The sequence below is a fragment of the Chenopodium album genome, chromosome 12 (assembly GCF_948465745.1).
Source record: "Chenopodium album chromosome 12, dcCheAlbu1.1, whole genome shotgun sequence".
Taxonomy (NCBI): Eukaryota; Viridiplantae; Streptophyta; class Magnoliopsida; order Caryophyllales; family Amaranthaceae; genus Chenopodium; species Chenopodium album.
The window spans coordinates 19,660,209-19,677,600 of NC_137845.1; the positions used below are offsets into that span (position 1 = coordinate 19,660,209).

Below are 17,392 nucleotides of genomic sequence, written 5' to 3' on the forward strand. Positions count from 1 at the left end.
TCCCAAACACCCCCTTAGTCCCCCCCCCCCCATCCCCTCTCTTCCACTTGATGAAAAACAATGGAAAAATTGACGACGTAAGTGATCCTAAAAGGTCAATCATTTTTAAAAGGTCTCAATTGTCGATTAACTCATAACGGTCCTAATTATTTATAGGAGGATCCTTCTAAAAAAGATCCAAAACACGGTTTGACCGGTTAATAAAGTCAAGTGTCTGGTTTCCGTTAGGCGTAGTTACAAAAAAGTAATCCTCCACCACAATACCCGGCCACTCCTTCTGTTTATTAGGTCTTGTTGTTTTCACCTTGAAATAATAATATTTAATAAAACGGATGACTAAACATTCAACACGTGTCAATTTTTAACTTGTTTACCCGGTCATAATAAGGTAAGAGCTGTTTTAAGAAGGACCCCTTTAAAATTTGGGACCGCCATGAGTTAATCAATAGTTTTAACCTTTTAAAGAAGAATGTCTATAATTGGGACTTGGGACCAGTAGCATCAATTTTTAAAAAAGATATTACTCAAATCCGGTAATGAATTCTAATTCAATCACATGAGTGTATTAGACATTTATTTATCTTCTTTGTCAAGTTGTCAGCATTGTTCATTAAAAACTACCCCTAAGCTAGGTAGTGGTGCATGGGAGGAGGGAGAGTTAACACATGAGGCAAACATACATAAACATATATGGCTAATTACCTCTTATGCAATTTACATTAAGGCAAACCTAATCACAATTCTCAAGTCTAAAACATGCTTCATACATACATGAAAATCATAACTTGAAATCATCTTACATGTTGTGCATACACCCTTACAAATAATATTGTGCAAAACAAATTTTTACAATCCAGTTAGTAATCTAAAATTAGTAAACTTGATCTGATTCCGAGTTTTGAATACTCTCTGAAACTGTCTCATAAAATATCCATTTACAAAGATTGTTCCATAACTTATTACGGTAAAAAGTAAAAGCTGTGCCAATAGGTCCTATATAACTGACAATAACATACTTGTGCATGAGTAGCATTAGCAAAGAGCATATTATCAAAGTGTAGACAGCGATCCACGGTTGAACATAGATTGTTGTAGCATACACCGCAGTCATGAAAGTCAAAAGAGTTGTGTAGAATGATATTAAGAGCAAAAAAATACTAAAATCCATTAAGATCACCGAATTGCCCTTATTGCCAGCAGCTAGGATCCAAAGAAGGCAAAATAGTACCATTGTTGATAAGCACATTGCCGATATGTCAAAGAACATAAAAGCCTGAAATGCCATCCTCTGTACAAGAATTGGAGTCCCTTTAGTTTCTTTATCACTAGTTTCTTGGACTTGTCCACCAGGAACAGTAAATGCTGCTGTGAACGTTACTGTCATCAAAAGTGCTGCTATTACACCAATTGTGTCCACATATTTATCCATATCAGCAGTAGAAATACCATACACACTTCGATAACCTATAAATTCAAGACCTTCATTCAAAATTGCATCCAACTGCATGCACCAAAAGGAATGGAACCAGGTTATTTGTTAGGATGAAGTAAATTTAAAAAAAAGTTTTATATTATATTACAAATAATGTACTCCATACTACATACTCCCTCAATTGCTAATTGAATGCATCAATTCAAATAGCACCCTTACTAATGCATGAAGCAGACTGCCAAAATCTATCTATTATCAGACCATCTCCATTGGTGAGACTCAACTTTGAGCATTGAAATACAAAATGAGTTGTTTTTTTTTTTACCTCCAATGGTGATACCCAACTCACTTCTCAATTTAGCAACTCATGTGAATTCTAATTTCCAATTGTGAGACTTTCTAAAGTACACTAACGTCACTTTCAATGTATGCCCCCACCAAATCCATATTGTAAGTTTTTCAAAAAAAAAAAAATTTTAACTTAATAAATTACAAAATATATTATAATATTGATAAATGGTCCACACTTTTTGTCAAATGAGACTCAAAATTGAGTATCTAAACTTATTAGATACCGACTTATTGGTATCCATTGCAAAAAATATTCTCTCTCTCCTAAAAAAACTCCCTCAAGTCTCACAATTGGAGAAGGTCTTATATATTACCTTTGCATTACTCGCAACAAAGAGATATTTTTTGTGAGACATAAAATATTCCTTTGTTACAAGTAATGCAAATCGAAAGTAGTATTAGTAAAAGAATATTGAAAACTTGATTGTTACAAAAATATACTTTCTTACATGTTGATTTTATGAATCTCAGTTAAAACTCTTAAATGAAAAAAGTCAAGGTTATTCTCATAATAATATACAGTAATAAGTAGCAAAAAAAGTTAAAGTGATCATGCATTTTCACAGCTTTTACCAGTGCAAAATCTTATTGCAAATGTAAATGGTGTAATTAGAAATTCTATTGATAGTCATTCTCAAAAAGACTACTATTATACTTATTTTTCATTCGTTGATTTTTTTTATTTGTTTTTGACGTCAAAATTAATTATAAGTGTCCTTTCTTATGTTAAATTTTTATTTTTTTATGTTTTTTATATTTTCATAATTAATTTATGAACTATTTTTTAATTTCAATAATAATAATAAATTAATATTGTAAATTAATTAGGAAAATTATTTCAAAATTAATAAATAAATTTTAAAAATTAGTTGAATGATTTATGATTAATTTTGACATTAAAATATAAACTAAAACCAGCCAATACAAAATTAATATAATAATAGTCATTTTAAGGATAACTACGGAATCATCCTAAACAAATAGAAAATGCAATAATAAGAACTTACTTTCTTAGGAATCTCTGTTGCGGATCTTATAAAATCACTAGAAGTTATACCAGCATCATTCTTCTGTTCTAGAAGATTCTTCATTTCTTCACTTTTCATACCTTGAAAAAAATTAATTGCATGGTCAATGCGTCCAGTTTGAATTGCCAAATGCAATGGTGTATTTCCTTCAAAATCTTTCAACTTTAGAAACTCTCTTAATTCAGGATGTGATTTAATAAGATACCAAGAACAGTAATTAGGGTGTTTTACTATTAGATGCCAAAAAGTTTTTCCATTTTTTTCGTCCGGCATTTGTGTTGCTTCACTAGAATGGTTGTGCAATGCCGAAATTACTTTCACATTGCCATTTTGAGCCGCCCTTAAAAGAGGTGTTAGACCATCTTTGTCATGTGTATGGGTCGCTTCCTCATTTGCTTCCACCCAATTTTTTATGGACACGTTGTCCCATAAAAATTCATACGTATCTGACTAGACAAGATAATTATTATAAGGTAAGACATGTTGCTCAACTACTATAGAAAAACAAAATAGTGTATTATTATTTCAATTTTAAAAACTACGGAGTAATTTCTTTTTTGATGGGAAAAACTAATTTCTTAAATCTTTGTAATTTGAATAAATAAATTAATACAAAGTAATTTCATATATATTGAATATTTTTAAAGTACATAGCGTTAAAAAAATTGTACTTTTTGTAAAAAACCCACCTTATATACATCAAATTTTGTGAAAAAACTACCTTATAAAAACTAAATGTTGTAAGTTGCATGCTACCATATGCTTGATTTAACAATGATAGAGAAGGGGAATTAGGGGTTATAAGGGAGCTATGGAGAAATTGGGTGGGAAAAGGAGAAAAAATGATTGAAAATGGGTCATTAAACGTCCCTTGTTCAATGCAATAATCTGGCAAAAGGTAACTTCTTACCACATTAAATGTTTTATAAGGTAGTTTTTTTTTTTTACAACATTTAGTGTTTATAAGGTACTTTCTTTTTACAACATTAGTATTTAAAATGTTGTTTCTTACAATATTTATTTAATAAGGTAGTTTTTTTACAAAAATTGAAATGTATAAGGTAATTCTTCACAAAAAGTTGTACATAATTTCATTGAACATGCGAGTTATATTTTAATTTCAACTCAATACGCAAATTATATATAGGCACGGCCGTATCTGGGGCAGGGCAACTGGGGCGGTCGCCCAGGGCCCCAAATCAAAAGCCCATTTTTCCGTTAACCTGTTAAAAGCCTAGGTATAAAAATTAATTCCAACATGTAATGATCAAATGGACAAAGTGGCTCATTGGTAAGATTTGTTTTGTACTTCCTCACATTGTCTCAGTTTCGAAACCCATTAGCTATTAATTTTCTTTCATTTTTTTCTCCTTAATTACTACTCCAAAGAACAATTTGTTACACTTATTTTACCCGTTTTTTAAGTACTATATTTTTCTCTTACTCTTTTTTTTCTTTCCTAATTCATAATTTTTTATATTGCATCTAATTTTCTTATTATTCAATATGATAACATGTAATTATTCTTATACAAAATTTCTTACACTATTTTTTTTTTTTTTTTTGAGCATTTATATGAGATACTTTTGTACCTTCATATGACTTTATTTTTGTAATAAAGTTATGATTTATACTTTGTTCTTTTTTAATCACACATGTTACGTTGGAGGTTTCACCTTTGCTAATGCTAATGCACATTTTATAACTTAAACATCTTAAGTTGTACATCGTATATACTTAATGAAAGTATATTTCAAGGAAAATCTATATAAATCACAAGAAATGATCAAAGGAGTGTATATATATGGGATTTTTTCAACATGTAATTCGAAACGTTAGAATTAAAATAAAGAAGGAAATATAAGATAAATAGCCTCATAAAAAGTACTTTCACTTTCAATAAATGTTTAGTGTATATCGCAGGTATGATTAAATTTATAGGGCCCCTAATTGGTAGTTTGCCCATAGGCCTGACAAAAGTCAGAAACGGCCCTGTATATAGGCTAGGGTTGATATTCAATGAGAAAATTCTAGAAAGAAGAAGAATCAGAAATATAATTGTGCAAATATTTTGAACTAAATGTATTTATAATTTTTCAACTAATTGTGCAAATTTGATTATTATCCTCCTTATAAAAACAAATTAAAAATCTAATTTGCACATTTAGTAAAAAATATATACGAATTCAGTTCAAAATACTTGCATACTTATCATTAAATTCCAAACCTATTTGGTTTCAAAAAAAAAAAAAAAAAAATCCAAACCTATTTATATTATGTGTTGGTACAAGCTAATTTAAGTCATTCATTTACAAAGAAAGAATTTTTAAAAATCACTTGTTGAAAGATTTATATGGTCAAAATCTTTTTATTAGGTTAAAAACTTGTAGAAACTATAAAATGGGTTTAGACTTTAGACACTAGAAACTTCATGTAACATGCAGTAAGTTTATAACTTTAAAATTTTGTTTTTTTTTACCTGTTAAAAAAAAAAATTAAAAAATTAATTTTTTTTTTTTTTTTTTTTTTTTTTTTTTTTTTTTTTTTAAGTGAACACAACAAAGCTTTACTGACTTACGCAAGGGGCATCCAGCAATGAGATGCAGAGGTGTTTGATTGCGCTTGTTCATCAATTTAGCAGTATCTTTGATATCCAACTCTATCAATCTTAACACCACCGTTTCACTTTGATTTATTATCAGTGCTTCATGCAGTGGTGTATTTCCTACCATGTTTTGCACCAACCACGGCGGGTCATAACGAGCTCCTTTCACACTAGCCTCTTCTTGAGCTTTAGTAAAATACCTACAAGATAGCTCTAGTAACTTGACTACTAGGTCTATGTTTTCTGACAATGGTGATAGTTTATATTTGCCAGTATTGGAATCATCAAGACGAATAAGGGTGTCTGGAGGATTTCGCACAAGGATATGAACTGGAGTGTCCCCATTACGGTCTGTTTGGCAAATAAACTCAGGAATGCTTTCAAGAACTTGTTGGATAAATTCAATATAATCAGCTTGTATTATAGTGGTTCCATTGTTTATCTGCATTAATTTATGAACAACATTCCTTCTCTCGGAATCCCGTGAGAAGAGAAAATTGCTTCGAAGTTATGAAGTCTTCCCTTTAAAAATGTTATATTTGCCCTGTCTGTCGCTTCACATACATCTGTTGTCATTTGATTTTTCTCCACATTCATCTGCATGCAAGAATTATAGACATTATAATAGAATATAAAACATATTCTTGGGCCTCCACCATTAGCTTAGTCTTTTGGTTGAGTTGGTCCTTTAACAGGTAGTAATTAAGATATATTTTCCCATTCAATGCTTGTTGGCTTTATTTTTCATGGGCTCCGATGTATTGGTACGTAATTATATATAACAAAATAATATACATGACATTTATTGTACGATATTTTGTCAGAAACTATCAATAAAAAATAAGATATTGTGAGAAACAACCTAATCAAAAAATATTGTAAGATATTTTCTAATAAGAAGTTAAATATTGTCAAATATTACCTCTGAGCGGATTTCCATCATTGACCCGGCTGGATTTCCACCATTGACTTAATTTCCTGGCGTTGAACCAACCTCAAAACATTGCAAGGGTTGGTTTTAAAGGTGGTTTGGGGATATTCCTAGTTGGTGGAAGTATTTTTGGGCTACAACCTACAGGATGGTGATTTTGGGGTAAGAGGTGGTGGTTGTGGGGTTGGAGGGTGGTTTCGAGTTGTGTTGGTTGCATGGGTGATATGAGGTGCGTGAATGCCAAAAAAATTATGTCAACAGTGAAAATCGTGGAAATCCGACCAGAGATAGTATTTTACAACATTTTACCTACCTTTTATTAAGTAGTTTCTTACAACTTATTTTTTATTAGGTTGTCGTACAAAATCTAAGTTTTATTAGGTAATTTTCGACAAAAAAACTCCTTTATTTTATATTCACGTATTAGCTAATAATCCTTTACATGACATGTTTATATACGCAAATTATCTAATACGACAAATAATTATATATATGCCCAACCACTAGCAATGCTCATCACATGAACATGGGCAAAGCCAAGAAGTGGCATAATGAGGGTATAAACACACCATATCTTATTTAGTTAGTTATTAGTGTTATAAGGGGAAAAAATACCAATAAAAATATAATGAATAAATAGTACGGATTACTAAAAAAAAGTACAATCATTCAATATCTAATTAATAATGCAAAAAATGAAATAAAAAGTTGTAACAAAAATTCCAACTTTGCTCCCACTAGGTTAATTAGTACCAACTCAATTTGAATGACCAGAAATTAAAGTTGACATAAAATCATACTTTAACCAAAAAATAAATAAATAAGGAAGGAATCAACATTTGGTAATATATTTTTGAATTAAAAAAAAAAAAAAAAAAATCAACATTTGGTAATATAATAAATTTCACACATATTTGAGAATGGTATAGAAAGACTAATTTTTTTTTAAGTGCATGCAAGGCTAGGTCAAGTTTTCCTATTATATAGCTAAGGTTGTTAAAGTAGCCATGCACAAGAATTATTTTAGGCAACGTAGATGGTTCCTACCTCCAATTTTTCGTGAATCAAAGACGCAGCAGATATTCCATCTTTGTTTCTAATGCTTTGCCTAGCCGAGGAATCCACTAGAACTCGCACCAAGTTAAGGTTCATATTTATAGCAGCCGTATGTAATGGTGTGTTTCCTTGTTGGTCCTGATGATTCCTGAGGTCAAATACTTCTGTAATCCCCATCAAGTCTTTTCCTTCTTTGTAGTTTGGTATCGTTTTCAAAAGGTGCAAGATGGTCTTTCTTGAACCATCGCGCAACTCTGCAGATTGCGGGCAATGATAGAGTATGAGCTTAATGATCTGTATGTTGTAGGCTGAGGTGATTGATGCTGCCCTATGAAGAGGAGTTGATTCTGTTGTATCGCCCATGCATGCGATACTACTATCTTTCTCTAGCAAAACTTTTATCATGTCAAGATATGCTAAACTTGCAGCTTTTCTGTCCTTCATGGGTACATCTGTGGATTAGTTATAAAGCATGCAGATGTCAACAAATTATACAAATCAAAGGCTAAAATGATTGACTCATCATTTATGGAAATATTGATAATAATTTTTATGAAATGATTGAAATAGGCCTAGTATAAATATTAGGAAAATTTGTTTGGAAGGAACATATATGTTCACTATTTTCTCTTGAAGGACCTTATATGTTTAAAGCGGTTTAAAAGGACCAAATTTATTTTGTTGTTTAGGGGACCTTGAGGTCGGAATCCAGCAATAAATGACTTTTTTCTCCGACGTTGACCTCTCACATGACCTTAAAAAATGACCTCCTTTTCTTTTTTTTTTCCACGATTTCCCTCCAATTCCTCCTTTTCTCTCTTCTAATCCCCAAATGGCACAAATCAAAATAAGGAAATTTGAGGGAAATCATGGAAACTAAGAAAAGAGGGTCATTTTTTAAGGTCACATAAGGGTCAACATAAGAGAAAAAAGTCAATTATTGCTGGATCAAAATCAACTTATAAGGTCCTTTTAGACCACTTTAAACATATAAGGTATTTCCAGACAAAATAGTGAACATATGTCCCTTCTAGACAAATTTTCCTAAATATTAACTAGCTTATCTTTTATGCATGCGATGCGTGCGTGATTTTTAAAATATATACAATTAATAAATTAATATTTAATATGATGCGTCACCCCTCTTCCGAAAAGCCCTCCCCTCCCCCCGAAAACCTTCTCCTATCCCCCGTAAAATCCTAGAAACCCCTCCCCTAGCCTCCCCATAAAACCACTAGCAGCCCCTTCCCCCACCTTCAAAACCCTCGAGGGTGGGGGCAAGGGTGACCAAAAGTTTTATTCAAGGAGAAGTTTCTAGGGTTTTGCGGGGGTGGGGGAAGCTTGTTTGGGGGCCGCGAGGGGCGGGGGAGGGGTGATGAGGCGGCTAGCTTAGGTGGTGGGGGTAGGGCATAGGAGGGTGGTGGTTGATGTAGTGTGGGTATGGTGTAGTGGTGGCTAAGGAAATGGAATGGAAAACCTTAGGGGTGGAGAATCAATTTGGAGTACTTTAATTTGGGGGAATGGGGAGGGTAAAAGGGAATGGAAAAAAAAAAAGCCTAACAAACAACATCAAAGCAAGGGAATAGGGACAGTTAATTTTCTTTCCCATAAAATGAATACCTCAACCAAACGAGCCAGACCCAGTTAACAACCGATATCAACAAAAATATGTTAATATCACCAATTTTTCTCTCTCCTCCCCTCACATGAGCAATTTTTCTTTCACTCTCCTCCATTCCCATGGCCACTACTTCCTTCTCTCTCCTCCATTCCCATGCCCAAGGTCGACGACATTTGCGAATTTAAAGCGGTCGATCGGCCAAAAAAATGACACCCTAGTAGCAATTTATGAAATTTGGGGCCATACAAACCCTTTAGGGAAAGGGATTTGCTCGTACTAGTGGTGTTGCGGCGGTCGAATGTTGGTGCTCGGTCGACTGGTGGTGCTGGAGAGTGTGCGGTGGTCGACTGGTGAAGCCGTACGATGGTCGGCTGGGGTCGATTGGTGAACGAAAAGGCCGTGTGGTCGGCTGGGGTCGATTGGTGAAGGTAAAGGTGGTGAGGTGGTCGGCTAGTGAAGCTAAAGGTGGTGCTGTAGGTGGTAGTAGATGTTGCACGGTGGTGATTGAGGGGAGAGAAAGGGGGTGTGGTTGCTAAAATTACAAAATTACCCTTGGTGTGGTAGCTAAATTTACAAAAATAGCCTTGATATTAACAAGTTTTGTTGATATCTGATATCAACTTGTATTTTCTCCAACCAAACGGCCCTCAAAATAAAATACAGTGGAAGTTCATACTTACCAATAGGTTGGTGCATAGTTGCAAGGTGAAGGGGCGTCTCTTTAGACGTGTTGGTAACATAGACTAAGTCAGGATGCGTCTCTACTAACAACAATCTCAACATTGGCATGAATAAGTGCAACATGTAATGGTGTGTTGCCCTCTACATTCTGCATCATGAACACCGGCTTTCCTTCCTTTTGGACAGTCTTCCCACATTCATAATCATGAAGTAGCTTAAACATGTCCATGTTGCCGACCTAGTCGGCAACATGGACAGGGGTGTTTCCGTCTTTGTTCGCTTGCTTGATCAACTCATCAATGGCTTGTTTAGATATTAAGCCATTTAAAATCACTTCTTCTACAAACTTGAAATGCTCTCGTGGAATTGCTAAGTGAAGGATGTTATTTTTGTGCTTGGTTTGCTTTAGAAAATACTCATCAGTACCACTCTCTAGTTCGTTGTTTCGTGCATCATTTAGGAAGCTTACATTACCTAATGTTGCGGCATTGTAAAGCACACTATCCATTAGTAATAACACTAATAATTTAACTTATTACTTTTGCCTCTCTTTTTATTGTTTTTTTGAGTGTTTTAGCTATTTTCAAAATATGGTTTCACGTCCACGTACATTTTATAATAAGTAATTCCTTAACTATTACTACTTGCATTGTTATGTAGCTTTGTTCATCACCTTTAATTCTTTTTTAACAAACAAGCTAGCTTCTGGTTTTTTAGTTACATATTTGAGTAGTTGATAAGCTTTACCTTCTTTAAACTAAAGAGACTTTGATTTCCTCTTAATTTTAAAGAGGTGGAAATAATATTTTTCATCTTTACAGTACAATACATTAGATACTTCTTTCATTTTTATAATCGCAATATTTGGAATTTTACATTATTCATACACACTCCTTTAGTTAATTGTCTTTTGTGATTTATATGTTATAAAAACTATAGTCATGTAGTTACAATACACTTTCACAATATCAACATTTTATAATTTTTACAACAATATATATAACTTATGATATTCAAGTCAAGTTATAAAATATGCATTAACAAGCGTGATGAAATTCCTAACGTTGCGATTATAAAAAGAGAAGGAAGTATAATATATTGAATCCAATTTATAGATATTGTGTTTAATTTACACTTCCTCTCATGATAGATATTGTGTTTAATTTACACTTCCTCTCATGGTACACGATTTGTAATAAGTAGTAATTATAATATTTATAAAGCTAACATCAAAAGATCAATCTAATCTAATCTAAAAAAACATGACATGGAACTAAAAGCAAAATGATGATGCACAACACTATAGTTCTCTATAGCATACTGCAAATAGATAATTAGTGCATTATCACGACGATTAGACGATATTGTACTTTTCTATGAATTCAGCAAAGGAGAGAAAAATATGTCCGTATTAAGCATAGCAATTAAATAGAAATCTTTTTTGAACTAGTAATAAGTGTTTTAAACTCTAGTCCTTGTTAGAATGTCAAGTCCACTTCAATTTCCCTAAAAAATTTGTCCTTATTAATAATAAGATACCAATCTAACAATGCGAAAATTCTTTTTTGAATGTCCTTTTGTACTTTTAACTTTTGAATATGTCCTACTTACATCCTTCTAACAACAAAAAGAGGCTTTGTCTCAACTTTAATAATGTAAATGAAATCTAATATAATTATATAATATACAATATGGCCATGTGAGAGTGTGAGCTAGATCTAATTAAATTCTTCTAAAGTTTTAATTTTCAAATACGACAGAGCAGAGTATAGTAGATTTTAGCAGAACAGAGTAGATTTCAATAGAGTAAACTAAGGCTTCCAACACACTACAGAGCAATACAGAGCATATTTCAACAGAGTAAAGCAGAACGAGGCAGAGCAAAGAAGATTTCAGAAGAGCAGAGCAGAGCACAACAGCTCAAAAGAACGGGGCCTTATTTTTAAAAGAAAATTACAATGAGTGGCTAGTGATATTTTTGTTACAAAATTGTACTAAAATTATAGAGGACAACCTCTTGGAAACTTATAATATTTCCACTGTTTCATGATAATTAACACGGTTAAAATTAATACACGTGAGTATGACCATCTATATATACAATTGAACATTATTAACATCACATTAATATCTATTTAAAAATATTTTACACGATACTAATTGCTTTTCATACATTAATAATAATTTTACCAAAAAAAAAAAAAAAAAAAAAAAAAGAAGTCAAAGTTAGTATATGAATAATGATAAAACTCAAAGTGTGTCCATTATTAAAAAACGGAGGTAGGAAATATGTTTTAATGATAATTGAAATAAATCAATAATATAAAAAAAAAAAAACAAAAACACAATCTTTACCCCTCTAACTAATTTGACTATACCATACCTTTTTATGGTTTTAAATCTTATTTGTTCATTGTTTTTTATTTGAAATCCTTATTTGTTCACTTTTGAGTCATTATTGAAATATTACCAAACTTGCACATCTTCTAAAAAATTGACTGGAATTATATCTTCTACTAATTCAATTAATGTAAAACTTGATTATTTGTGTTAAAAACTAATCCGAACCAATTTAAAAATAACCCGTTCAACTTTTGACTGATACAAACATAATAATTTAGCATAACTCAAACTTAAACTAAACTTGACTTGATTGAATTCAATTTATTCCGAACCACACACCCCAATTTGACACCTTTATTCCTGATCATGCAATTAGATAGAATCCTACTTATTTAACACTTTAGATAGAATCCTTCAGTGCAGCACCTATTTTTAATCCTAGGAGGCAAGAAGGGATTGCAGGGTCTTCCTCTACCTGTAACAAGCAACAACAGTCATCTTCTCCCAAAGAAATAGGGGAGCTCTGGCCGCATAAAAGAAGTAGACATGGCCCTTTTCATCGATGTCGTTCTTATGAGCAATTACCTTACTTTGGTTATCATGGCTCCACTTGGTCTCAAAAAAGAAGAAAGATTAAAAATCTGGACCTGCATAGCAAAGGTGGTTACTCCTTCACGGATTCTCAACGAACAACAACTCCACAACCTAAGTGTTATTCGGATGTTGCTACTGCTATGGACCTGGATTTCTTAGGGTCTTCTTCCAATGGGTTTGTTGATGCAAACTTTAACAAAGCGCCTCTCTTTTCAAGTACTAAACGCAAGGCTACTACATCACTCACTTCCTCTATGAAATTTCGAAGGGCAGATGATGCTTCTCGTATTTGCTCTTTGCATTCTGCTACCTTTGCTCTTGGTTCCCAAGGCTCTACCTCTTACTTGGCGGGTGATACTTCTTCCACTTCTAGTTTAGCGGTTGTCCTCTCACAGTCCCCAAAGTGTTTATGAAGATCACATCTTGGAATTGTCGCGGACTCAATGACACCTCTACTCCTAAACTACCTTATGTTTTTTGGTTGCTAAATAAATATGCTCCTAACTTTTTGTTTCTTACTGAAACTAAAGTTTCTGTTTCGGTTGTTTCTAGTCTACTAGGTTATTCTAATCCTACTTTTGTTAAGGCACTAGTAGAAAAAGGCTTATTTGCGTCGCTCATTTATAGTGTATTTGCGTCGCTTCTATGAGCGACGCAACTGCTCGCGACGCAAATGACTTTTAAGTCATTTGCGTCGCTCCTAGGGGCGACGCAAATAAGAGTCATTTGCGTCGCTCCTTTATAAACAAGCGACGCAAATGACTTTTTTTATAAACTTATTTTTTGTCATTTGCGTCGCTCCTTAATAAACAAGCGACGCAAATGACTTTTTTTAAAAACTTATTTTTTGACATTTGCGTCACTCCTTTATAAAAGAGCGACGCAAATAACTTTTCTGATAAACTTATTTTAAGTTATTTGCGTCGCTCCTTTATAAACAAGCGACGCAAATGACTTTTTTTAAAAACTTATTTTTTGACATTTGCGTCACTCCTTTATAAAAGAGCGACGCAAATGACTTTTCTGATAAACTTATTTTCAGTCATTTGCGTCGCCCCTTTATAAACAAGCGACGCAAATGACTGAGTAAACAATACAATTGCTGTATTTGCGTCACTTGTTTGTTTAATGAGTGACGCAGATGATGTAAATTTTTTTTTTTTTTAATTATAATAATTGCTTGTATATGTTTGTAGTACCTGTTTTTCTTGCTAGTGGTATAAAGTAATATGCTAACGCTAATATAATTGAAATTAAAATGCAATATTATTGAATAATGCAAATGTAAATTTCGGCAGAGTATCCTTTGTAATTTGGCCTACCCATAAAATTGGGAATGACGGCATTATATTAACAAACTTTCCAATAATTTACATCTTTAGTAATCTCCAATAATGAGTGTGAAGAGCAATGGGGATTCCACCAATGAGGAGAACAAGCAGATTGTCAATTCCGCGCCAAAATGCTATGTGCTGGAAAAGGTACATGAAAACAATCTCCACCAACACCCCAACAGCAACCAAGCACAAGCATACATTCCTAATGCCAACCAAAACCTAAAAAGGAAAGAAAAAAAGCAAAATAAAGGGTTAAGAAGATAGAACAAGTAGCTATATATTTTTAGTGTTGAAATCCACTAGAACTTTTTACCTTATCCCAACATTTGACTTCATTGATGCTAAAATCCAGGCAAACATTTTTCCTAAAGAAGATTCGAGCACCTGTGGCAATGATCACAGCTTCACATGCTCCTTGTTCACAAATACAGCCAGAGTATACTGCATCCCCTGCTTTCTTAGTTACTGGAGACAAAACTCCTGTTAAAACATACTGCAAAGCACAAGAAATCATATATTCAGCAACAATAGATGCATGAAGTAAATATATTAGTCACAAACATTACAACTGACCTCATCAATTATTACAGCATCGTCTCCTTCCAGTAGACGCGCATCAGCTAGAATGATGTCTCCAGCATTAATACTAATTACATCCCCAGGGACCAACTGTGAACTATACTCCTCACTCCACCAACCATCTCGCGGAACCTGATGAAATAGCCATAAATTTAGAAACAGCCTCACAAATACACGTGTATAGTCGCAACTCTCAAGTGATACTATGATACAGATAGACCAATGCAAGCATTGAAAGCATGCATACCTTTACTTTCCTAGCTAAGGGTGCCATGACGGAGGTTTGGTGATTATAGATATCTTTTTCTGTAATATGACTCATAATTGGAGCAATTAAAAGCACAAGAAAGACCGAAACAAAAAAAAAATTAGAGGAATTGGGTTTTAAAGGTTGAAGGTTGAACATTCAACTCGATTTCTGGGCGAAACTCAGGTCGGAAGGTCCAACTGAATTTCTCAAGGTAAAAACATGCAACTCGAGCCTTCAACTACTTATGTCAAATACTTTAAATCAAGATGAGTAAGGCCACTTGGATTTACATACACTTCAATAGTCCATGTTATCTTTTTATCTACAAAGCTAAACAAATCCTTCGATCATCAAACAATCAATCAATCAAACCCTAAATCTATCCTTCGATCATAACAAAGTATATGTCTCTCTCAAGAAACAAGTCAATCCAAAAACTATAATCTAAGCCACATTTTGACCTTTTACTTTCACAAACCAAGCTCATCATTGCTCAACCTATGAACTCAAGAAGACACTTTGATGAAACATTAGTAACATTACTAGTTTAAATTACGCTTTAACTTCCACTCTTAAAATCCGGAACAACAATTTGAGAACGAAGGGAGTATAATTCGTGCTTAAAACAACGAATTTACCATTAGTTTCATCACCCAATTATAATTTACAAGCCAACCATATCTTCGTTAAATTACAGCATATATCAATCATAAGAATCATATAATCATCCAAAAACAATAAAGCTTGAATATTTCCTCATCATACTAGCATAAATTCAGTTTTAAAATCTGAAAATAGTATTCAGCATCGAAAATGTAATTTTTAAATTAAAAAAAAATTGATATCCCATTAACAGAAATTATTAAATCTAATTAGTTAATTACCCCTGATTTACCAAGCCAAATTCCCAATTCCTACAAATTTTCAATTAAATAAAGAATTTGCAGCAAATAAATTAACTTGATTAAAATTGTATTGGTATGAATTCCTAGTAATACAACCAATTTTCAAAAATTAACAAAAATAAATCAACACATTTTCAGAGAACAAAACTGCAAACCGTTTTTAGAAATTATAAATTGCATTTTAAACTAAATGAATGAGCCATTCCCTAAAAAAAATAAACTAAATGAATGTGCCATTCTCAGCAACCTCAAACCCATTTTTATAGAGGCATTCTAATAATCCTATTACAAACAAAAGTATTTTGAGTTCTATCGCAATTATGACTTCAATTTCATGAAATTTTTTCGCATTACAGAAAAACAAATCAAAAATAAAAAAACCCTAGAACACAATTTACGAATTGGACGGAAAAAAAAAGACAACTTCACTAAATACAAGAAATCTTACCTTAGGTGAAATAAACTTCACACATTCAACAATGTCAAGCCTAAATGCAGTAATATGAGTGGGGCGAACACTGGTCGAACTGCTACACTAATCAAACTTCAATTATTGTTGCTGTAATTTGCTAGAACTTCCTCGGGTTTTTTGGGGGCGAAATTAATCGATTTTCCAGTCGAAAATTTCAGTCATTGCTCGAATATGAGGCCAGGATTTTTAATTGAATTTTTTGGGGTTTCTAGGGTTCGAATTCCTATAGTTTGGAGTAGATTTTTTGCTCGAAATGGGGGAATTTTGGTCAGAAATGCTCAATTTTTCTGGGGTTTATGGGTTCGGATTTCTTAGGGTTTTTGGTCCAAATTTTTGCTCAAAATTGCTCAATTTTCTGCCGATTATAGGTCTTCAACTTGACTGCGATTTTGGATGTTGAATTTGCTGAGGAATCAGTGTTTTTTTGGCCGAATTTGTTGGATTTAAGGGTCGAATTTGTGGGTGCTTTGGCTGTAGAAATTCACTGGAGTAGCAACTTGTTTTTTCTCTTTGTTTAGTGAAAGGTAGGCGTGCAAAAGCTAAGGTCAAAATTCTGAAATAACCTAAATGCAAAAGCTAGATTTGCGTCACTTTATTATTAAAATGCGATGCAAATAACATAAAACATAATGCTGTACATTTTTCATATGCGTCGCTCATTTATTAAAAGAGTGACGCAATTTATTCAGTCACTCATTTGCGTCACTTGTCAATAAATGAGTGACGCAAATAAGATTATTATTTGCGTCGCTTCAATAAATAAGAGCGACGCAAATAATAAAAATCTGCAATACAACAGTCATTTGCGTCGCTTCTTGATAAATATGCGACGCAAATAACTTTTCAGGATGGTAAAATTAAACATTTGCGTCATTCTTTCTAATGAGTGACGCAAATATGGCGACGCAAATGTACATTTTTCTACTAGTGGGGGGTCGACTCTATAGGGACTAGTGGAGGTTTGGTTGTTTTTGGGTTTGGTTCGGATAATATTTCTTGCAATTTTTGCTCCTCAAATGTTGTACTATGTAACATAAAAGTACCTAATGATATAGATAAATGTATCATGTTTGTTTATGGCGCTCCTATTCTAGAAGATCGACCTCAAGTGTAGGGTTTGATTTTAGACTTGTTAGCTATTGCGCCTAATTGTTTGACTATTGGAGATATTAATCAAATTGAACACCATTATGATAGGCTAGGAGGA

General features: G+C 33.0%; 2 protein-coding genes across 2 annotated transcripts; both read right to left on the reverse strand.

The window, feature by feature from the left end:
* Nucleotides 1-871: 871 nt before the first annotated feature.
* On the reverse strand, nt 872-7,847 carry LOC145571037 (uncharacterized). Its single transcript, XM_081630137.1, has 5 exons — nt 7,395-7,847; nt 5,960-6,013; nt 5,390-5,858; nt 2,791-2,891; nt 872-1,501 (listed from the first exon to the last, which is right to left on the reverse strand). Exons 1-5 carry the CDS (start codon nt 7,845-7,847, stop codon nt 872-874), a joined length of 1,707 nt encoding a protein of 568 aa, XP_081486263.1.
* A 6,027-nt stretch (nt 7,848-13,874) lies between these two features.
* LOC145571038 (plasma membrane ATPase 1-like) lies at nt 13,875-14,832 on the reverse strand. Its single transcript, XM_081630138.1, has 4 exons — nt 14,806-14,832; nt 14,553-14,690; nt 14,293-14,472; nt 13,875-14,198 (listed from the first exon to the last, which is right to left on the reverse strand). Exons 1-4 carry the CDS (start codon nt 14,830-14,832, stop codon nt 14,013-14,015), a joined length of 531 nt encoding a protein of 176 aa, XP_081486264.1. The 3' UTR covers nt 13,875-14,012.
* Between the last annotated feature and the right edge of the window lie 2,560 nt (nt 14,833-17,392).

Bases quoted from the DNA above. Each gene is read 5' to 3' on its own strand.
- LOC145571037 (XM_081630137.1), bottom strand. From the start codon at position 7,847: ATGAAGGACAGAAAAGCTGCAAGTTTAGCATATCTTGACATGATAAAA. The intron at 6,014-7,394 runs GTAGGAACCATC...TCTTGCATGCAG, and splicing joins TGATTCACGAAAAATTGGAG to ATGAATGTGGAGAAAAATCA. The intron at 1,502-2,790 runs GTAAGTTCTTAT...TGGTGCATGCAG, and splicing joins CAACAGAGATTCCTAAGAAA to TTGGATGCAATTTTGAATGA.
- LOC145571038 (XM_081630138.1), bottom strand. From the start codon at position 14,832: ATGGCACCCTTAGCTAGGAAAGTAAAG. The intron at 14,691-14,805 runs GTATGCATGCTT...CTATTTCATCAG, and splicing joins CCTTAGCTAGGAAAGTAAAG to GTTCCGCGAGATGGTTGGTG. The intron at 14,473-14,552 runs GTCAGTTGTAAT...TGTGCTTTGCAG, and splicing joins ATGCTGTAATAATTGATGAG to TATGTTTTAACAGGAGTTTT.